This window comes from Psammomys obesus, unplaced genomic scaffold (assembly GCF_907164565.1).
Source record: "Psammomys obesus unplaced genomic scaffold, mPsaObe1.curated_primary_1811, whole genome shotgun sequence".
Taxonomy (NCBI): domain Eukaryota; kingdom Metazoa; phylum Chordata; class Mammalia; order Rodentia; family Muridae; genus Psammomys; species Psammomys obesus.
The window spans coordinates 8,754,893-8,777,487 of record NW_026596088.1 but is presented as its reverse complement, the minus strand read 5'-3'; the positions used below and the strand labels follow the sequence as shown (position 1 = coordinate 8,777,487).

The window sequence follows — 22,595 nt, the reverse complement described above, 5'->3', positions numbered from 1 at the left end:
ATCCATAAGTATTTTCTGAGGGTCACAGATGATTGTGCATATAGATGCCTCATCTGGTTCCTAGTCTAGAGCAAAAAAGAAACAGTAGTTCTCCTGAGGCCCGGTCCCCAACATCTCCAGGCTGTCCCCCCTGCCCACAGGTCTGTACATGTGCGTTTGAGAAACGAAGAGCAGGAGCAGCCCCAGATCCTCAGAAGTTCAACCATTTACCCAAGAACCTGTGTGTACTTGAGCTTGGTCAAGCAAGCCGGGAAAGCTGCCGCTCTGCCCCCTGGTGGTCGGAAGTGCTTATGACAGCTGGCCACAGAGTGGTCAAGGCTTCTTTCGCCCTGAGACTAAAGCAGTAGAGGGTGAGGCCTCCAGGATGCACAGAGCAACCCCCAACCCCTGCCTCCCCTGACCCGGAGTCCCCGCCACCGTAGGACCAGAGGCTTGGTACACAGTTTGCCCTCTGTTCACCTTTCAATGATTTTATTAGTATGGTCACATGTTTGTCACCTACAGTTGCTGTTAACGGAGTTGACAACAAATATTGGAAATAAGTGAATTACTGAAGTATGGCAAGATTTAAAAAGTCAACTTGGAGTGATCGTGCAAGCTCCATGCATTGGTGCCTGCGCCCTAATTGCAGGACCGACTCTGCTCATCCTCATGCCTCTGTACCCTCAGCAGGGTTGGGGTGGGGCCACCCTGTCTTTTTGCAGATCCAGATTTTTAAGGACAAGTGTTGAGCCTTCCCTGGAGCACGGCTGCCACGCCTAGTTTCTGCTTGTCGGGGTGAAAATATGATTATTGCTAGTGTGAGCCAGGGTCCCCAGGGCTTGTGCTAACAGAGTTCTGATGTCCCTGCAACAGGCCTCCAGGCAGTTTTGCAATTGTGTTTCCTCCCAGGGAGTCTAGAAGTGAGGTGCACAGTCTTCCAACATGCTGTCAGTGATGTAGCTGGACCCAAGGTGGGACTCATAGTAATTCTTTTCATTAAAAGTGTTGACTGTCCAACTAACAACATGGATTCCTTTAGCTGACCACTTCTTCAAATAGTCCCTGGAGGAAAGAGAAAAATAGATTATGTTAGAGTGGGCAGCTGTCCCTGGAATTGAGAGAGGTCAAACATGTGTTCTGTGAGTGTCAACAGTTCCCAGAGAGCCTCCAGCTGACCTCCTACTGCAGTCAGAAGGCTGGGAGCCCAGCGTGCCCTCTGCTCTTAATACAGTCAGGAGAATGGTGAGAGCCCAGCATGCCCTCTGCTCCTAATAGTCAGGAGAATGGTGAGAGCCCAGGGTGCCCTAAGCTCCTAATAGTCAGCAGAGTGTTAGGAACCCAGCATGCTGTGTGCCTCCTTTACATCACCCCAGCTTCAGACACTTCAGACAGTCACCAAGTCCTGGACACTGGGCCTGGCCTGTCTCTGTCCTCTTACAGCAAGCACACTGCCCCAGTTCTTTCAGTATTGCAGAACAAGGCCTTCCACGACACACTGCGTGAGGGTTCTGCTCCTTCCTCTCTTCCCTTCTATTCCGGCACACTGCCCCGTATATCCTGGTGAGCTGCACAACTCCTGAAAGCGCACTGACCCTATCCTGAGTGTCTCCATTTCCATGCTAGGGGAAAGGTAGCAATAAAAAGGCACTTGATGTGCCCTCAAACAGCGAGCCTAGAACAATCACATCTTCTCAGATCCACAGGTCCAAGATGACTCAGTGACTCCAGACAAAAAGCCCACAGGGCATACTCCAGAGCTGGTTATTTCTCACAACGAATGAGCTATCCTGTGTGTAGCTGAGACTCCCTGAACGAAGATGCCCCGTAACCATTTTGGGGAGGCCAGATAAAAGGGACACGAGTGTCTCTCATCCTCTACCATGCCCACTTCCTCACGGGGCCCCACAACACTGGCCCTCCCTGACAGCAATAGGGCTGGATATTCTTTACCAATCAGCTGGCGGAGAAGCTGGAGTTTGAACTTAGGCCTCGGACAAGCAGGGAGGCACTCATTACTCAACTGAATCACAGCCCTCCTTTCTCCTTCCTTTTCAAACAAGTTCTCACTGTAGCCGAGGTTAGTCTTGAACTTGTAATCTTTCCATGTTAACCTCCAGAGTTGCTTGGATTTCAGGCCTGTGCCACCATGGTAACAATTATCATTCCCTCCCTAGAATCCCCGCCTTGTTCTACACTAGGTCAGAGTAAAAGGTCTGGGCCCTGCTGTCCTGGAAGCTGTTGATGTGGGTTGTCTTTCACTATTGCAGATGCTCTCCATCTTATTTGAGATAGGGTCTCTCAATGAACCCAGGGCTTGAAGCTCCAGTTAGACTGGTCCCCAGGATCTTCTGGTCTAGCTTCTGAACACCAGGGCTACAGACACATGCAGCTGCACTGGTTTTCACTTGGTGCTGTGGATCTGTAGTCAGATCCTGATACTTGCACAAGAAGCACTTAACCCCCGAGCCATCTTTCCAGCCTTCCACTGCGGTTTTCTATTGACTGGCCTCCACACTGGATTGGCATCCCTGTCCTACTGAACATTAACCTCCAGGAGGCAGAGAGCATGGCTTTGTTTCTTCACCACTGCACCCCCCAGCTTCCTCAAAGAGCACCTGGCAGCACATAACCAAATGGCTGCTGAACTGAATGCATGAGCAAGCTGTAAGACATATGGAGTTAGACAGTGGGCATACAGCTGTAAAACTGCCAAAACACAGGCTCAAGAGACGTCAGCAGGTGAGAGAACAGACAGGCCGAAGGAGATGAGCAGAAGGGAGAATGGGAGCCACAGGCTGTGCCGTAAGCAGGTTTCTGCTGCAGCGCTGCCCTGCCTAGTTTTCAAGGGCAGCCAATCATAGCAGTGCACGCCCACTCTCACCATCACTTCCATTTTTTTCTTTCTTTAAAATATGCTATAAAATATGGCTGGGGCTGGGCACGGTAGTACAAGGCCTTTAATCCTAGCACTTGGGAGGCAGAGGCAGGTAAATCTCTGTGAGTTCGAGGCCAGCTTGGTCTACAGAGTGAGTTCCAGGACATCCAAGGATACACAGAGAAATCTTGTCTCAAAAAAACAAAACAAACACAAACAAACAAACCCCAGCTGGGGAGATGGCTTACTGTAAAGTGCTTGCCAGGCAAAACCACCAAAACAAAGCTAAGAAGGTGGTTGATGAGATGAGCTCTGATGTGTCAGCTCATATTTACACATTTACATATCCAGCAAGAACTTACAGACATAGTGAATGATTGATGTAGTATAATAAACTGTGGTTTATTATCTTAAAACTAATAATAATAAAAAGGGCTTGTCATTCGAGCATGAGAGTCAGGGTAGGGTCCCTGCCCCCACATGAAAGCTGGGAGGCATGGCAGCCCACATGCAATTCCAGCACTCAGGAGGTGGAGACGGGTCCGGAGGAAAAGTAGGCTGGCTGGACTAGCTGCCTCCGTGAGCTCCAGGCATGCGTGCACACCACACACACAAACACCACACAAATAAGCGGAAACAAACAAATAAAACCTATAAAATCGAGACCATCCATCTGGGCGGCCTGTGGTGACTAAGTGAACTCCACCTGACATCTTCCCACACACCTCTAGCAGTTGGCACTCTAACTTACCAGACACAGCTGGGGAGAGGGGGACGATCTGTGAGTTAGAAACAACCCAGTCTGCTCACTTCTTTAACACCTCCTTCCCAGAAAGAGCACTCAGAACACGTGAGGCCCAGAGACAAACAATTTCCAACTTACGGGGAGACAAAATCCTTCTGCATGAGGAAGGCTGAAATCCCGCACAGGTACCACAAGATATTGTGCATGCTCCAGTCTAGCAAGATGTCCAACACCACAAACGTGGACTGCTTCCAGAAGGACTTATAGCGAGGCTTCCCGTCTCCAGTGTGGCTCAGGCTCCAAGGTCTGTGAGTTAAGGCTGTTATTACCCTCTGATCTGTCTGTCTCATCTGAAAAGGAATTTTGGAAAATAAAATGGTTGTCTCTTAAGTTGTAATTTCTCAGTATTTGAGATTTACCAAATATTCCTTTGACGAGAAGGCTACAGTACCTAGCCCCATGGCTACTAAGTATGTCATCTCTCACAAATCCTTTGAGAACAAATACAGTAAATGTAGGGCTTCAATATGGAGTACGACTGAGGACATCTTTCTCACAGCCCTACAGGAACTGCACTCCTATCTAGCTGACAGAACTGGGATGGGGAGGGAGCCCAGCAGCAGGTTGGTAATATGTACAAGGCCCTGAGTTTAGTCAGAAACAAACAGGGTAGGTGAGAGAGAAAATGTCAACCACAGGGTCAAGTTTTATTTGTTTATTTGTCTAGGTTTTTGGAGACAGGGTCTTCTGTAGCTCAGGCTGGCCAATCACACCAATCCTCCTGCCTCAAGCTCCCAAAAGCTGAGGTTACAGATGTGCACCACCATGTGCAACTTTTAAGATCACATTTTAATAACGCTATGAAGACAGACTTTTCATCAAATTAATCAAATAGCAATCTAAATTCAGAACTTAATGAGGATAGAGCAATGATCATTTCAAGATGGGCTGGTTAATTTCAACACTGTTCATGGCAGGACTGAGGCGGGAAGGGAAAAGGAAGGGCTGTGAGGAGACTGGGGAGAGGCAGGACAGGAATGGGGCAGCCTGGGAGAGGTATCCCAGGCTGTGCTCTCAGCTGGACATGCTCAAAAGGCCCCTGTGGTCAAGAGAGCCTGGCAAGCCTGGTTCCACGTGTCTGTAAACCCCATGACCTTCGAGGTCTACACTGGCCTGCACCGCCCCACTGCAAACATTTCCAATGCATGCTCTGTTGACCATAGTGGAAGGATGCCAGAGATGAACTCATAATTTTGGAAAAATTTAGTAAGTGAAGAGAAAGATTAAGAAAATTCTCTGTCTATAGGGGAAGTAAATGATAGATCAGGAGGGGTCTCATTTACAGATGAATTTTAGATTCTGAATAAAATATTAACATTTCTTAACTTCCTAGTAAACTGACAGACCTGGCCAATGAACACCAGGAACCCCACAATAAAAGCCGCAGGCCAAGAGATGACTTGTGCCTCCTGATGGGCACACAACCCCTACTAAGACAGGACCTTGCTAAGAACAAGCAACCTGAACTGTGTGAGTTCCTAGAACAAGTCACTAGCTTACAGGAAGCAAAGTGGGGCAGAGTCCGTAAAATCACACGCGTGCAATCCCCAAACAGGGATAAATGCAACAGCATAAATAACTGCAGGACAAGAAACACAGCCCAGTGGCAGAGCATTTCCTTAGCAACACACAAGCTCACATGCACACACATGCACTTTCAGACACAGACATCTGGATTCTAGAGGAAGGGTAGGGGCGAAGAAGTAAAGGAGAGAGGGAGGAAAGCAAAATTGCAGATTTTAAGATTGAAAATGAATACCTTATTTGGATATTAATGCAACTGAGCATTTAAAAAAATATAAATATCTACTTTTTATTTGAAAAAAGTTAAAAGCATTCATGGAACTTCTGAGACATGGAAATTTCTATTTTTCTGATCTATGATGATCTGAAGCTAAGCAAGGGCTTCTTGGGGAAGATCAGTGGGGCAGAGAGGAAACAAGCAAGATCATGGCTAAAGGGGGTTCCAGTACTAAACATTGTTCATGTGCATCTGAAACACTGTATACGAGAGGTCTTGTTTTGTTTGGGACAGGGTTTCATTATATGGCCCAGGCAGATCTCAAACTCAAATCCTCCTGCCTCCATCTTCAAGTGTTGGGATGCTGAGGGAGTCCTACAACACTGGCAAGAGTCAGTTTTAAGGCATGTTTTGCTGTAACCTTTTTGGACGTGGGGCTGTGGACTCATATTCTGTTCTGTTGATATTTAGGAAGGTAACACAAAGGACACTAAAGTGCCTGGCTAAGAAAAGGTGCTTAGAAGAGGGGCTATGCACACAAGAAAGCAGCGAGAGCAAGCACCCCTGGGGGACTTCCCTGCTCACAGAGGAAGAGCCTCTTGACTGGCTGCATTCAGTTCAGGGAAGGCATCTATCTTATGCTTACAGAACCCACTGTTACCTCTAGCAACTACCCCACGTGACATACAAAGAAACGTCTGACTTACCTTATAGATGACTTCTGGCAAGAATGAGCAGACCATACTGTTATTGTACAGCTCTGGAAATTCCATGTATATATTCTTTAGAGCAGCAGAAGCCTGTACATAGAGTCACACAGTTAAAATCTACCAGAACACCACATGCCAGCAAGCAGCTGTTACATGTTGAGCTCAAATGCTAGTGACTGAATCAGCAGCTTGCTAACGCCGCACACACACATGGATGCTGAAAGTAGTGGCCACCTTCACTGACACTGAGGTATTTTTAAAATCATTGCAGCAGAAGGAAGCAGCCAGGTGCTGCTGTATTATCACCACACTGAGAGGCTCATCAGGAGCCACAGTTTGGGGCACTGTGGCAAGCTATGGGCCAGAAGAAGCTGAAAGCAAAGCTGCAAACGTCCTTCCGCAGGCTCTGGATTCGCCACTAGGAAGAGTTTTTTCATGACCACAATCTGCCTAGCCTAGAAGCCTGAGGCTCCCAGATGGGGACTCCAGAGGGTGACCTGCCCAGGACAGGGGATTGAAAGGACCCACCATCCATCATGGAGAACACAGGGGTAGCAGCTGGAGTGGGGGTGGGGACAGTATGGGAAAAAGCTAGAAGTCTTTCAAGTCTCCGCAAGAGGAACATAAGTCTCTGTCTATGTAGCCCAGCTAATAGGCAAGGAAGAAATAGTTTCAAAACTAATATCTACAATCCCTTCTGAATGAATGTTAGTGGCAACTAACACTGTTAGGAGCCACCAGACAGCACAGACATCATCACTGTCGCTGGAGCATGACACGTTCCCTGAAGTAGAAAGGAACACAGAAGTTAAATGGCCCTGCCTCCGCTTCACTAACAAACTGGGTGAGAACTTATGGTCTCACAACCCCATGTGGCAGTTTCGTTATTCCCTTTCTAGCCACAAAGAAAAGTGGAACATGTCGAGTTGACCCTGTAGCAAGACCTGTCGAGGTCTGGCAGGCTCCAAAGCCTGTACCCTTGGCTTCAGGGCTCTATTAACTTAGTGTTCTTGCCAACATCTACCCTGGTCCTGCCACCTTGATCAGTGAGATATCGGTGTTCTACCCAACCTTGACTGAACATGGTAAGCACTCTTCTGGAGACAAGAGACTGAAGGCTTTTGAAGGGTTTTCTTCTTACTCCCATCCCCCATTAAACAAACAAACAAACAAACAAACAAACACACAAACCAAACCAGACATGAAGGACAACACTCTGGGTGACCTGTGGGACCCATTAGGGCTCCCTTGGCTTCAGGGCTGAAGGTCCATAAACAACAAAGCCCGAGGGGCTCACTAAAAACACATGCATTGTGGCTGTGTGCGCATCTGCATGGCAGGCACACATTCGGCATGGGTGAGGCCCCAGGTTCAATCCCAGACACCAAATATTTAGAAATTTACTTGGCCCTTATGCTAGACATCGTCAGCATTCCTGCCTTGATGAGGCCTGTAAAATCTTCAAGTTGGCCTATTTTAAGTAGAATAGGTGCTTCAGGAGATTCCGGTTGGCAGGAAAACCTAAGCACCTGTAACCATCGGTTTACTGGGATAATAATTGTTATATTCTCCTCTTTCCTTCAAAATGGGAGCTGACTGTAGTAAGATTCAAGAGCACACTTGTGCTCAGACTTCTGGTTCCAATAACTGGTTTAAATTATTTCCTGCGATTAGTAAGAATTCTCCTCCAGTGATGAGCACTAACAACTATGGCTATGGGAAAAATACTCAGGTTGTCCAAAGAGGGACAAGTATTTGTTTTGGAAAAGCTGCTTACTAGACAAGGATCATCAGAACTTGTTTTACCAGTGATTCCCAATGCAACAGGCTTTTGTGGACACAAGCACGTATTCTAAATTTTTGTTTTTTTGGAATTTTATACACATTTGAAAAAATGCAGTAATCTTCTGAGAAGAGTATAGATGCTCAGCTCAATAACAGAACTGCACGTAGAGACGGCATCACACAGAGAGACACTTCTGTCCACACACTGTCAGAAGGTCTGAGTACAGTGCTTCCTTTTAAATGCGGGTCCTACCCAATGTGCTCACCCCATGAAGCAGATGCGAGAAACTGGCCTGTGGGCAATTCTTAACTCCTTTGTGCGGGAGAGGTCTGCTTTAGAAGTGCCTTGTTCCTGTCTGCATTGTAGCTTTTGGAAATGTTTCCTTTTGTGGAGCCTTTTAGTAACTCCTGCAACAGAGCAGCAGGGTCGGGTTTTACAGACATTTCCAAAACTTCAAACAGGTAAACTGCATTTTATACTTCCATTAAGTAAGTATAGCATAACTTATAAAAACAGGGAAAAAGAATAGATTAAAAAAATGATTAGTTTTGAAAATGATCAGCCTTACATAAGACATCTTTTTAAAAAAGCAAAGTCCATGGAATGAACTGTACCATATCTGCATGGCCTTTGACATCAAAGAAGATTGTGAGGTTATGTTTGAGGCACTCTGTAACGGCTTCCTTCAGGGTAGGGATCTTTTCATCAGGGAACTCATTTCTGCAAGAGAGGAGAGAGGGATGGCTCACAGTAGAGAGCACAGAAAAAGAGCAAGGCTTGTTGGAATCTCCCAAACAAAAGCCAAAAGTGCTTTCCCCTTCTTCAACCACACCACAGCCAGGTAATTTACTTCAGGTACTGAACCAAAAAGCAAAAGCAACAGCAACAGCTCTGCCATGTGAGTGATGGCACTTCCACAGAACTGGTAACACACTAGTAACCTGATCATCAGAGGAGCACACCCACCTGCCGAGAACTCAGGGACTTGATTTTAAGTAAATTCTTCCTTAAGTAGAAAAAACCATCCTAGCATATAAGTCTCTATTAGCTGTGCTGCTATGTAGCTGTTTGCGTAAAACAGTGGCTCTCAACCTGCAGGTCGTGGCCTTTTTTTGGGGGGGGGAGGGTTGTCAAATGACCCTTCACAAGGGTCGCCTAAGCCTATCAGAAAACACAGATATTTACATTATAATTCATAACAGCAAAATTACAGTAACGAAGTAGCAACAAAATAATTTTATGGTTGGGGGAGAGTCACCATAACAGGAGGAACTGTATTAAAGGGTCATAGTATTAGGACGGTTGAGAACCAGTGGCCTAAAAGAATAGATATTCTGCTAAAGAAGATGCTTATGTGCCTGATGCATAACAAATCAGCCTTCCTCCCATAATGAAGTTTCACTTTACATGCTTTAATCTGTACCCATTCCAAACTACTACTATTAGATCTTGACTTGAAAAAGTGCATGGATATTATATGTTACCAAGGCACTTGTGCTGCTGTCCACTCCATGCAGAGAGAGGGGGAGCCCTAAGCTTGCTGTTCTGTTGACCAGCCCCTCCCATCCCTTATTTTGTTTTGCTGAGACACAGTCTCACAGGCACAGGCCACACCTAACTAGCTAGTGTTAAAATACCTATTTTCCCTGAAACATGGTTCTAAAATAAGCCAAGTTCTTCATTTGGAGTCAATCATTGGGAAGGCTATCTGTTATAATTTTAGAATCAAAAGTGCTTATGTGGGGCTGGAGAGATAGCTCAGTAGTTAAGAGCACCGGGTACCCTTCCAGTGGACCCGGCCTTGAATCTTTGCTTGCTCCCAACAACCACATGACAGCTCACAACTGTCTGTAATTCCAGTTCTGGAGGATCTGCTGCCCTCTTCCGTACTCCTTAAGCCCTGCACGCTCATGATGCAAAGACATATGTTGCATGCAAAACATCTATCCACACACACAAAACCTCAAAAAAAAAAAAAAAAAAAAAAGGAAAGTAGTTATGAGTTGGCTTGAGAGTTGGCTCAGTAGTTAAAAGCACTTGTGCTTGTGAAAGACCCAGGTTCTATTCCATCACCTACACAGGAACCAGACATGCATGCAGTACACAGACATATTTGCAGGCGCTTGTATAAGTATAAATCTAAAAAAAAAAGTAGTTATGTGAAAGACATGAAGATAATGAAGATAATACTGTAATACTATGCCTTATTTGCAGAATCCAAATGGTGATACTGACCCTCACAGTTTTTTGCTGTGTTAACTTTAAACCTGACATCTTAAATTTTTTATTTCATTCATTCATCTATCCATCCATTCATTCACATTGTTTTTTTCAAGACAGGGTATTTCTGTGTAACAGCCTTGGCTGTTCTGAAACTGGCTTTGTAGACCAGGCTGGCCTCAAACTCACAGAGATCTGTCTCTGCCTCTGCCTCCTAAAGGCATGAGCCATCACATCTGGATATTACATCTATTTATTTAGAGGGGGGCCACATATGCCATGGCACATATGTGTAGGTCAGAGAAAAACTTGTGGAAGTGGGTTCTCTCCTCCCACCATGCCGTGGGACACATCCTGAGGACAGCTCCGGTTGTTAGGCTTGGTGGCCAGCTCAGAGCCCTGACCCTGACTCCCCCCTAATGGCTATTTGTTAGTAATGTTAAGGCCAGCCTCCAGTTCAACACAGGAGGGCAATGAGGTGTCTGATAACAGGAAGAGCAATTTCAGGGCATGGGCCCTGGAATTTCAGGTTACCGCTATTCTTTCCAGCGCTAAATACAGCTGGCTTTGCTGACTTTAATTTCTTTTTGGTCTGAATCATTTTTCAGAGGATTAGACCTCCATCACTGGGTCAGACAGTTAACATTCAAGGAGTATTGGCCACTGCCAGGGAACTGACACTATGCTAAAGACAATGAGCACGTTTGTATTATCTAGGAAGACAGGGCTGGAGTGGTGGCTCAGAAGTTAGGAGCACTGACTGTTCTTCCAGAGGACCCAAGTTTAAGTCCCATCACCCACACAGCAACTCACAAATGTCTGCAACTCCAGTCCCAGGGGACCCGACACTCTCTTCTGACCTCTTCGGGTACCAGGCATACCCGTGATAAGAGACATACATACAAGCAAAACACCCATATACATACAATAAATAAACAAATAGAAACATTTTTAAAAGGCAGCAGGAGAGAGATGTAAATGGCCCCATTTCAAAGCACATTGCCTAGTGCTTCACTTCTCTGGGTGTGGACGACAGCTGTCAGTGAAGTGAAGGAAGGGTTTGGTGGCCTTGGGACTCAGACATGCTGAGACAAAGGCAATGATTGGTGGTGCGACTGCTCATCTTCCAGAGTACTCGGGACAGAGAGTTAGATCTGTAACAGGGCTCTTTTGGAACATCTTACAGAACTAGCTCTGAACATATGTATATGTGTGTTCATGCGCACACTCACACACATACACAGATAATATAAGTTTGATACCATTAGAGAACCTTATCCAGTTAAACATATACACACATTTTTCAGCTTTACAGGGTTAAGAGACATGAACGGCAAGCTGGGTGCGGTGGTGCATGCCTGTAATCCTAGCACTCAGGGAGGCAGAGGCAGTCGGATCACTTGTGAGTTCGAGGTCAGCCTGGTCTACAAAGCGAGTCTAGGACAGCAAAGGCTACACAGAGAAACCCTGTCTCTAAACAAAACAAAACAAAACAAAACAAAAAGAAAGAGACATGAAGGGCAACCAGAAACAGTACGGTGAGTCCATGATTTTTTATTGTTTTAACTGAAACTGGAAAATCAAGACTCTAATCTTGGTTCTCTTCTCTTTTCTTTTCTGAGACAGGATTTCTCTTTGTAGCCTTTGTTGTCCTGGACTCTCTTTGTAGACCAGGCTGGCCTCAAACTCATAGAGATCCGCCTGCTGCTGCCTTCCGGAGTGCTGGGATTACCGATCAAATTTTGGTTGTTACAGGAATTTATCATCAACTCTTGAATAGATCATTTAACTTTTCCAGAGTTGTCTGTAGCAAGATTAATGTAGCTACCTACAGTTTTTAAGCGTAAATATTTATCTCCACTTGAGCGAATAATTCAGTTCTTTAGTTCTACAAACCACGCCAAGATCTTAAGTGCCTTCATGCTGGAGCGTGCAGCAGCAGAGGAATGCCATCTAACGAGGCAGTACTACTTCAGGAGTTTACCTCCTTACAGTCTAAGACTCCTCAGAAGTGTGTTGCAAGGATCTAGTGAGTTATTTAATGGTGGAATCATGATTGACCAGCTTAAAGAATGAGTTGTTGTATCTGAAGGCAAGAGGATTGACAAGTCATTGTTTTCAGCTTTGGATTCTAACTTAAAGGATGGCAGAGAGTAAGCTTCAGTTAGTGCCTAGAACTTAGACAGCACTATCCTGAGATATAATGCTGCAGAGACCAGAGACCCTGCAATGCAAACAGGTACACACAGTGTTTCTGTTGTTGCTGGTGTGTGCTTACTACTTAGGAGGCCCGTTAAGTTAAAATGAAAAAACTCCCAGAGCAAACATACTCAGAAGGTGCCAGTGTCTATCTGTGATCAGGAAGTGGTAGCTGAAGGACCTGTGTAATGGCGCCAGGGACTCACCTGAGTCTGTGATTTGCTGCAGGATTAAGTTTCCTAACTTGTTCAAATGTCAGATCACATAGCCGGCCAGACCCGTCTGTCGTCCTGTCTACTGTGTTATCATGCATCAGGACAGGGACTCCGTCAGAAGTAAACTCGAGGTCCAGCTCCACACCTGTTGCTCCATTCTTAGCTGCCTTAAAAAAACACCAGCAATGTTAACATCAACAGCTTCAGCCGCCACCTTACATCCAAACCTGAAAGAAGCAACAGGGCTGTTGAAGCAGGTAACCATCCAGATTTTGGTCCCTTTCCTCTTCCAGGCAGCTCCCCAGAGGAACCTGTTTCCTACGTATGTGAACGCTGCCTCAGCCCTCACACTCTCAAGTCCTTAAGAAGATTGAGCTGCCGCTCTTCACACTGTCATGGTACCAAACAAGGAGACTTCTGGCACCAAGTGTTGTCTGGCGATGGCGGCTTTGAACACTTAGATTTACAGTCTGTCTACTTAGATGGAAGTGGTGCTGACTGCTCCATCTCCCTGCTACTCAGCTACTTCACAACTCTGGTGTAAACAAAATGAACCAATATTGTTAGTTTAACCTCATCCTCTCTCAGAAACACCAGGACTGTGTATCAGGGACAACTGTTTGACCATGTCTGCAGCCCTGGCTGTGGGCCAAGAAGTTGATAAATGTCACAAAGTACATTAGAATTCATGTAAAAAGAATTTAGGCCCCACTGTAAATTCAGTGGCGGCGTGCCTCCCCCTAGCAAGTAAATAAACAATAAAATCCTATCCCTTAGAAACACACTGGCCCACGCCTCCTTAGCTTCCCCATCGCGGTGAACAAAGGAAATGCATATTATGATCAGGTTTTCATTTTCATTCACTGCACACGTACATAGCATACAATAAAAAGCCTTAATACATACATGATGATAAAGTTACGATAATTACTATTTATTAGCCTTTTCCACTTTCCAGGAATTACTGTGCTTTATTTTTTATTTTTGGGTTTTTAGGTATAGCCCTGGCTGGCCTGGAATTCACTACTGCAGACTAGGTTGGTCTCAAAGTCAGAAAGATACACCTGCCTCTGCCTCCTAAGTGCTGGGATTAAAGGTGTGCGCTACCACACCTGGAAATCACTATGTTTAAATGTATGGACTCATTTAATTTTTACAACAAACTATTTAAGCAATACTGGTAACAGCCCATTTTTCAGATGAGAAGACCGAGACAAAGATTCAGAAGTCTGCCCGCAGTATCCAAGGCGGGAAGTAGCATGGCTGCACTCTCAAACGCTGTGACTTTACTATTAATGGCTCTGTTGCAGGTCTAGCCAGCTCAAGGTTGGCCTGAGTGGCACTCCCTGTTGCTCCTTCCCGAGCACACTGAAGTGCTTGTGAAGAACATGCGGTGCTGTGCTGTGCAGTAAGCGCTCCACAGACCCAGCACGGTTATGCACTCTGTCCCTTTAGGCATTTAAAGAGGCAGATTCACCATAGTTAAGCTCTATGCCCCTTCAAATATTAACAAAAGGCAGGCTCACCATGGTTATGCACTCTGCCCTTTAAGCATGCATTTCAAAGATAATGAGTCAGATTGACTGGTCACGTTTAAGGGTGGAGGGTTTTCTACTGTGTTTCAATATTCTTCCACCCTGCTACTAGAGCTACACAGCTACATCTCGTGTGACCGTGAGACCCCTGCACTCCTAATTCTGTCTCTGGCTCTGTCACCTAGGTTGAGTTACTATCTGCCCCAGCCTCAGCCTCTTCGTTAATGACATTGTTGTAATGCTCCCGAGTAGTGATGACGTGGAAGTAGGGCCTATAATGAGCTCGGTACCCAGCTCAGTGCTGGCATTCCCCACTATTATGGCAATCTATTATGGCAAGAAAGATAAGCTCAGCGACAGCCTTTCTAGTAAAGAAAGCTTCCATCTATCTGATGACAAGGCTCTACAATATTAAGGGTTACAACCTTCTTCAGTTTAAGTTAAAATATACTGTGAATCAACATGGGTTATATTTTATAACATAAGATTACAACTCAGTATACAGCATGCATTTCTTTCACTATAATACAAACAATATCCTTTCTTGATACTGCGCTAGACATTTAATTGTACTTTTCTTCACTAAGGTTATCTGATCACAACACAAATAAACAAGGTGAGACACAGTATTTCAAGAAGAACCCAAACAGCTGGGCACGGTCTCACACGCCTGTAATCCCAGCACTCTGGTAGGCAGAGGCAGGCAGATCTCTGTGAATTGGAGACCAGCCTGGTCTACAAAGTGAATCCAGGACGGCCAAGGCTACTCAGAAAAACCGTCTCAAAAAACCAACCAACCAACCAATCAAACACACACACACATATGCATATATTAAAAAAGAGCACTAACATGAATGAAGACCACTAGTTTATGCTCGCTCTCTGCTCTCTCTCTGTTGTAGTACTGGGGATCCAGTCCCACATCCTACACACGCTATCACTGACTTAGTCCTTCAGCCCTTGGCAGGGTCTCACGATGTAGTTTGAGATGGTCTTGAACTCACAATCCTCCTACCTCAGTCTCCTGAAGGCTGTGATTAAAGATGTCACCACTGTATCTATCTATTGTCTTTTAAGCAGTTTATTAAAACCAAACTAAACCAAAACAAAAAAACCCCACAAGCCCTAAAAAGGTTATTCTGAAAACACAGAGTTTTTGAGAGTGGGTGAGCACATTCAATGTGCTTTGCCCTTGGCTCTAACAGGAGGATATCCTGGGGACAGCTATTCCAGGCAGGAGAAAAAGCAAATACAATGCAAAGGCCTCAGGTAGGAAGGAGGCGCTGGTGCTATCCAAACCTAAGGCCTTACAGTTAGTGCAGGCTCATTCTTGACTCAGTGTTCAGCTTACTCCTGTGTTCACAACAAGCACTGCTGTGTATGACAGAGAGAGAGAGAAAGAGAGAAGGGGGGGAGTGGAATATTCCTATTAGGTTGGATGCTGGCATCTAGGAATGTGATGCCTCCAGCTGCCCTAGCCACCTGGCAAACACAATGAGAGCTGCCCAATATGAGGCCAGTGGCAAGCAGACTGACCAGCAGAACCCAAGTAATCCATAAACACCAGCGAACAGCCATGTTAGCCTTCTGGAGGCCAAGCTTCTACCCACACCCATTAGGTAAATGGACAGTGACTCCTCTGTAGGGCATTTGAAGGTGGATGTTCAAGTCCATGAAGCCCAAACAAAACATCCTAAACACTGGGTGATTGGAACATAGAGGTCAGGACTACTGAGAAAGGAGAAGAGAGAACAAGGGGTTGGGAAGGCTGGTCACCTGTAGGGTGCTTTGCTTAGCTTGCTTCAAGCTTCGGGTCTCAGCCTGGGCACTACAAAAACAACAACAACAACAACAACAAACAGCAAAAAGACAGACAGGAAGGCAGGAGAGAGCAAGGGAGCTTAGATTATTTTTTTTTTTCCTAATTGCAACCAGAGGTTTTTAGAAGGAAGAACACAACATAATCTCCTCAGACAGGGTTCTCTATATAGCCCTGGCTAGGCTGAAACTTGCTATAGATAACATAACTAGGCTGGCTTCAAACTCACAGAAGGCCCCTGCCCCTGCCTCCTGAGTGCCAGGATAAAAGACCTGTGCCACCACACCCAGAAATAAGTTTTACTTTTAAAGCTGTCCTCCAGTCCAGATGGAGCAGACTGTGGACAGAATTGTATTTCTTTGCCACCATTTTCAATAGTGTATCTTTAAAAAATATTTGTAAAAATTCTTTTGATTATATGCATGTGTGTCTGTGGGGGGGAGGGGCATGTACAGTGCAGGCCCCTGTGGAAGCCGGAGGTGATGGAGCACTTGGAACTAGAGTTATAGGCAGTCTGCTGCAAAAGCAGAACATTCTCTCTCTCTTTTGTTTTCTGGTTTTTTGAGACAGTTTCTCTGTATAACAGCTCTGGCTGTCCTGAAACTCACTCTGTGGACCAGGCTGGCCTCGAACTCAAAGTGATCTACCTGCCTCTGCCTTCAGAGCGCTGGGATTAATGGTGTGCACCTGCCCAGCTGCTTTTTTGTTTGTTTTTAATACATTCATCTCACATTTAACTAGTTTTCTTTGAGTAGTTAGCATATTACCTAGCCGAGACTCTATCAGTCACAACAGCTTTGTGCCTAGCAGAATTTCTAAGAATACAAATTATGAGCTGCAAGTGTGAGAAGGGAAGAAAAGGACAGAACAAAACCCAAATCTGACGAAAACACTGTCTTTACAAGTCATGAGGGAGGACACAGCCTTGTCCTCTACAGCCTGCATATGGCAGCTAAATACAGTCATAGCTAAAAAGATGGTCCCCAATGATCTGCTATTCTAGCAGGGGGAACTGTCACATTTCATCTGCTCTTCAGACTAGGAATCTAATGTTAGAGTCCCTGTCATTTCCCTGTGATGTGCTCATCATACAGAAAACTTCACCTTACTTCCTTATGACACAGCAGGACGCGAAACACTGTATTTTCGTCTCAAACATATGTTTCCTCATTCATGTACTGTGACTAATATCCAGGCAAACACAGTCTTGGCCAAATATGCTGCCAACAAATACTTAGACACCTTCTCTGTGCTCAGTGAGTGTTCTTTAAGGCAATTAATGTAAGTGGAAGTGGGGCCAATGACCATCAGGTGCTTTTCTTCTCCTGACAATGCGCATACACCTGCCCTCCACTTACTCAGAGGTTGCCCTCCTGTCCTTACCCCAGATTTAATTCTTTCACCTTTACTCTACACGACATCAGGCCACCTTTGTAATCCTGGGACATAGCTCACACATGGGATTTCACTAGGTTTTAGTTTGTATAGTAGTTCACTGATGCCCCATCACCTACTTCATAGACACCATTGTTCTTTCATGTTACAAACTGGGAAACTGAGGACAGGGCTGAAACTAGGGTGTCCTGCTTGCTCTGTATTTTCTTTGCACAGCTGAAAGGAAGAGAGTATTGGATAATGAGCAAGTTACTTAAGCTGGATAAAGAAACTAGAGAGTCCAAATATCCTGGAAAACATCTTAATCTATGCCAAAGAGCATCAAGATGTCCAATCAGAAGGCTTTATTCTGGAAGGAGCTGTGTTTTGGAGTCACAGTTTTCTCATTTAGTCTATGTCTGAAAGAAACTAGAAGACCAGATGTACAACTGTCTAAAAGGTCAGGTGTGATGGTGCAAGCCTTTAATCCTAGCACTAGGAAGGCAGAGGCAGGAGTTCTTGGTGAGTTTAAGCCCAGCCTGGTCTACAGAGCCAGTTTCAGGGCAGCCTAGGCTACTGAAACCCTGTCTCAGAAAATAAACAAAAATAACAAAACAATTAAAAAAAAAAAAAGGAATAAAAGCAGCTGGGAGTGGTGGTGCTAGCCTATAATCCCAGCACTCGGGGAGGCAGAGGCAGGTGGATCTCTGTGAGTTCGAGGCCAGCCTGGTCTACAAAGTGAGTGCAGGACAGCCAAGACTACACATAGAAACCTTGTCTTGAAAAAACCAAACAACAAACACAAAAGAATAAAAGCTGTAGTATTTGCATGTATTTTAGGAACGCCCTCCTGTACACCTCAAGTCAGCTCTCACAGTTCTTAGGCCTAAAGCAAACTAACTACTCTGAAAGTAGTCAAGCTGTGACATCACCCCACACATTTCCTCTCATGCTGTTTTTTAAATCTACAATCAAATCCACGGATGCAAAGCCAACGTGTATGGAGGCTGACTACAGTACACATAAATGCATAATCCACCTTAATGCTCTTGCCATGCAAGCTGACATTAACATAAAGACAGAAGACCTAACAAGGACAGGGGAAATCCAAAATTCTCCGGGGTGCCTTGTGGAAAAGGCAGACAAATATTGACAGGATTCTGGCTGCTGGCGTTGATTAGGAAGGTGTGTTGGAAAGAGCGAGTAATGCAGAGGACAAAAACACACCCTGGATAAGGCCACCTTGCTGGGTGGTGGTGGTGCATGTCTTTAGTCTCGGCACTTTAATCCCACCAGAGGCAGGTGGATCCGAGTTCGGAGAGAGCCAGGGCTACACAGAGAAACCCTGTCTTAAAAGAGAGAAAAAAGAACGATCCCATTTACTGACAAGAACCTATCGGACCTGGTTCATATTCGTAGTTCATCCACACCGCTTTCGTTCCATTCCTCGAAGCCAAGACCACACACAAGCTTGCTGTCACCTTGCTATTCCAACATAAGCCTCATCTCAGGACCACTTGCCATTAGCATTTCCTGGAACACTTCCCACTGACCCCAGGCCCCTTGTAATTCTAGTTCCAGTTCACAAATCTCTAGTTCACAGAGCACTACCCTGCGGCAACTCCCTACCACTCCTAGACTTCGGCTGCATAACCCCCACCCTTAAAGTATCCTATCTTATCTCTTCCAACTCCGATGACAGCCCGTCAAAGGAGCCTTGCCTTCGCAGTCACCCCAGCGTCTGACACACACCAAGTCTTACAAGTACCTGCGGAATCTTACAAGTACCTGCGGAATTCTGGGACTAGCTGAAGTGGGGAGGGATGCGGGACGGGGATGCGGAGGAGAAAGGCCAGCGACGGAGCAGGCCCGAGGCGTGCGGGGCTCACCTGCCGGATGGCAGCCAGCGTGTTCTCGGGAGCATCGTGGCTGCCGCCGCGGTGGGCGATGGCGGACACGCGGTCACGGGGCTTGAGCACCTGCAGGGCCCGGCGGGATGGCACCGGCTCGAAGCTGAAGAGCCTCAGCAGGATGTAGAGGCTGCCGGTGAGCACGCAGGCGTTGAAGGGACTGCGCGTCACCACCAGCAGCAGCACCAGCACGAAGGAGAAGGGGGCCAGGAGGCCGCCCTGGTCCTCCCACAGCCACATGCCGGCGCCTGCACCGGCACGGACCAGAGCCCCGGGCCTGCCGGGTGACACAGAGAAGCCGAGGTACTGGCCACTGCCGGAACCCTCCGCTGGGAGCAGCCCTGCACTATGGCGGCGGCGGACCCATCTCGAGGAAGAGCCCGCCCCCCAGCCAATCAGAGTCCAGGAACTCTAGCGTTAAGGTGGGGAGGCGGAGCCGCTGCCAAGGCAACAGGGGCAAGCCCAGGCCTGGGTTCCAAGGGTGCATTTGGTTGAGGACAGGACTTCAGCCTTGGCCTTCGGGCTCAGGAGGAGGGAGACACTGCCAGGGTTTCTTAGTGACCTGTATCTGACCTCGAGGAAACTAAAGGCTGGGTGACTTTGAAGGAACAGGATGCTTAACCCTGTTTATCCAAGATGTTTCTAGAGTTTCTATAATCTATTTCTTCCTATACCCAGGAGTGTTTCTAGAGTTCTTCCGGGTCACAACCAGGGCCTATAGTAAGCTAAGTTATCCTGGAGCTGTTATAAGCTATGCTCAGTGAACCAATCAAATAGTAAAAAGCAGAGAAATGGCCACATTGGGAAGAGGTCCAGTGACACCCACCCAAGAGGCGTGCCTAGCTAAGAAGACGGCCCACCACTGACCCACTGAGTTCCAGTCTGTCCTGAGAGGTTACAGACAAGCAGAATCGTGTGAACTTACAAAAAAGACAAGTTCCTTTGCAGGATGGCCACAGGCTCTAAGCCTTTTCCTTCCCCCCAACATGAGACTCCTGGGGAAATTCCAATTTCCTGGAGTCCATGCCTCAAAATGATATCAAGAAGGGAAACTTTCAGGTGTCTTTTGGAATATCTTTATTCCTGCAAGGGCTGTACCACTGGGACACACAAGATGTCTGCTCTTAATGGGAGTACCTTCCTCTGGGGAAAGTATTCTAAGCACGATAACAAGACAAGAAAAATCAAGGGGACTTGGGAAAGAAGAACCTCTACCAGAAGTGTGGCTAAAGTCTCTTGACTGGGAGTCAAGAATTCCTGCACATGTAGGCCAAATTCCTTTTACATAGAGGTGCTTCAAGTTAGAATGTTCACATAGCAACAAATCTTGCTAAAGGTCTGATAACACATGCCCTTTCTTCTTTTCCAGATGCAAACCTGCAATTCGCTAGGACTCTCACTGACAGTAAAAATGCACTAACCTGTTTGTGTGACCTTTGTGACCCATGGTTTTATCTTAAGGATTGTAGTTCTTGCCAGCGGGCCCCCAGAGCCACCTTAAATCTCATGTATTGGGCTGGAGAGCTGGCTCAATGATTGGGAGTACTTCAAAGAAACTGAGTTCACACCCCAGGATCTACTTGGTAGCTTATTAACTGTCTAAGGCTCTAGAAGCTCTGACACCGTCTTCTGGCCACTGTGGGCACTGTACATATGTGGTGCATAGACATACATGCAGACAAATCACACACATAAAAATAAAACAAAAATCTCATTTAGCCAAAAAAACCCAAAAATCTCATTTAGCCGTACGTGGTGGCATATGCCTTTGATCCCAGCACTCAGGGAGGCAGAGGCAGGCAATCTCTTGTGAGTTCAAGGCCAGCCTGGTCTACCTACAAAGTGGGTCCAGGACAGCCAAGGCTACACAGAGAAACCCTGTCTCGAAAAAAAAAAAAAAAGAGGAAGGAAAAGTTTTCTTAAGAACTACCTAAGTGGTAAGGAGATCCACTAAAACATACACAGCTGTAGCTAAGACACAACAAACTCTTCCTAATAAACTCCAACTCTGTTTCATAATGGCTCATCCTAAAAATCTTTTCTGTGGTGAAGTCAAGAACCTTATCTTCACCTGACTGGAGGTCTCTGAAAAGAATCAAGTGGCAGCATGGCCCATACCCCACTGCCACTCTCAATAGTGGCAGTTCTGCTAATGCCTAACATTTCGGTATGTGCCAGGCAAGTCTCCTGACAAGCACCAAATATACATTTTGCTCTTTCAGTGGCCTCAAGATAAAGACTATATCAGAAGAGTGATTTCTATTGACTTTAGAAGGCTTTTCCAGGCACAACCTGACTGTAAACCTGGAAGGAATTTGGATGATCCCTTGAAGAGTTTAAGTTAGCCTGGGTGACTCCATTTTGAAATGAGGAGCCATCTTGACTGGGAGCTGAACTCAGGTACCAGGAAATATCACAGAATGTACACTTGGCAGAAAACAAAGTTAACTCTCCTAGCAACAGCCTCCAGGAAATATCACAGAAGAAATACTTAGTAAGAAATAGAGACAATCTCCCCTGGCATCAATCAATGAGAATCGGTTGGGAATCAGCTGAGAAAATTCTCCCCAATGTTCCAGATATAGTTTAGAAGAATAGGAATTGTGATTATATGCCTTAGGCAATTGTGATTAAGTGCCTCAGAGGAGATCACCTCACCCCTCTGACTTTTACCCAATCCTGTAATGCCAAGGCATGTGTCCCCCTGCTTGCAGTCTTTCCCTTTAAAAACCCTGCTCACTCAGGGCTCAGGGTCCCGCTTCTCTACTGCTGCATCAGTGAGACTAGGGTCCCGAGTTCAACTGCTCTTGTAATAAAGCTCTCTTGCATCAAGTCGTCTCCTGGTGGTCTCTGAGGGTCTTGTGATCCTGGTAGAACACCTCATTTTATTGATGATGAAACTAAAGAGTAGTAAAGGAGCAATGGTGATATGAAGCCACTTCAGCCACTTGCAACTATGGTGAAAAACAAACAAACAAACAACTCCCCTCCCCCATAGCTCTGACCCCTTTCTGGAGCCAGATCTGAGTGATCATCATCCAGGAATGGTATATTCAGGTCTCTGTGTGTGTGTGTGTGTACGTGTACCAGCATGTAGAAGTGTGTAAGTCACAGGACAGCACAGGGTGTGGTCCTCAGGCACCATCCATCCACCTTTTGTGAATAGGCTGGAGCTTCTCCAAGCAGGCTAGCCTGGCTGGCCAATAAGCCCCAGAAATTCACCCGTCTCCATCTCCTTAGCACTGAGATTACAAGTGTGTGTCAGTGAAGCGAACGTGGATTCTGGTGATCAAACTTATCCTTGTGGTTGTGGTTGTGGGGAGTGGGGCGGGGAGGCACTTGATGGGGTCATCTTCCAGACCTGATGGATCTATCTATCATCCTATCTATCTATCTATCTATCTATCTATCTATCTATCTATCT

The 22,595-nt window shown here is 46.0% G+C and overlaps 1 protein-coding gene across 2 annotated transcripts; it reads right to left on the bottom strand.

Moving 5' to 3' along the window:
- Positions 1-454: 454 nt before the first annotated feature.
- Gde1 (glycerophosphodiester phosphodiesterase 1) lies at positions 455-19,531 on the bottom strand. Of its 2 annotated transcripts, none has more exons than XM_055627592.1 (6): positions 19,151-19,531; positions 12,525-12,700; positions 8,514-8,619; positions 6,111-6,203; positions 3,741-3,952; positions 455-1,044 (listed from the first exon to the last, which is right to left on the bottom strand). In XM_055627592.1, the coding sequence occupies exons 1-6, from the start codon at positions 19,409-19,411 to the stop codon at positions 897-899; spliced, it is 996 nt and encodes a 331-aa protein (XP_055483567.1). In that variant the 5' UTR covers positions 19,412-19,531; the 3' UTR covers positions 455-896. The 2 variants fall into 2 exon arrangements, with proteins under 2 accessions (XP_055483567.1, XP_055483568.1); XM_055627593.1 differs by having other exon boundaries at positions 12,525-12,696; positions 19,151-19,217.
- Between the last annotated feature and the right edge of the window lie 3,064 nt (positions 19,532-22,595).

Excerpts from the sequence above, each read along its gene's own strand:
- Gde1 (XM_055627592.1), bottom strand. The coding sequence starts at position 19,411 with ATGTGGCTGTGGGAGGACCAGGGCGGCCTCCTGGCCCCCTTCTCCTTC. Across the intron at positions 12,701-19,150 it reads CGCTGGCTGCCATCCGGCAG|GCAGCTAAGAATGGAGCAAC; the intron begins GTGAGCCCCGCA and ends TGTTTTTTTAAG. Across the intron at positions 6,204-8,513 it reads TCAAAGGCCATGCAGATATG|GCTTCTGCTGCTCTAAAGAA; the intron begins GTACAGTTCATT and ends CTCTATGTACAG.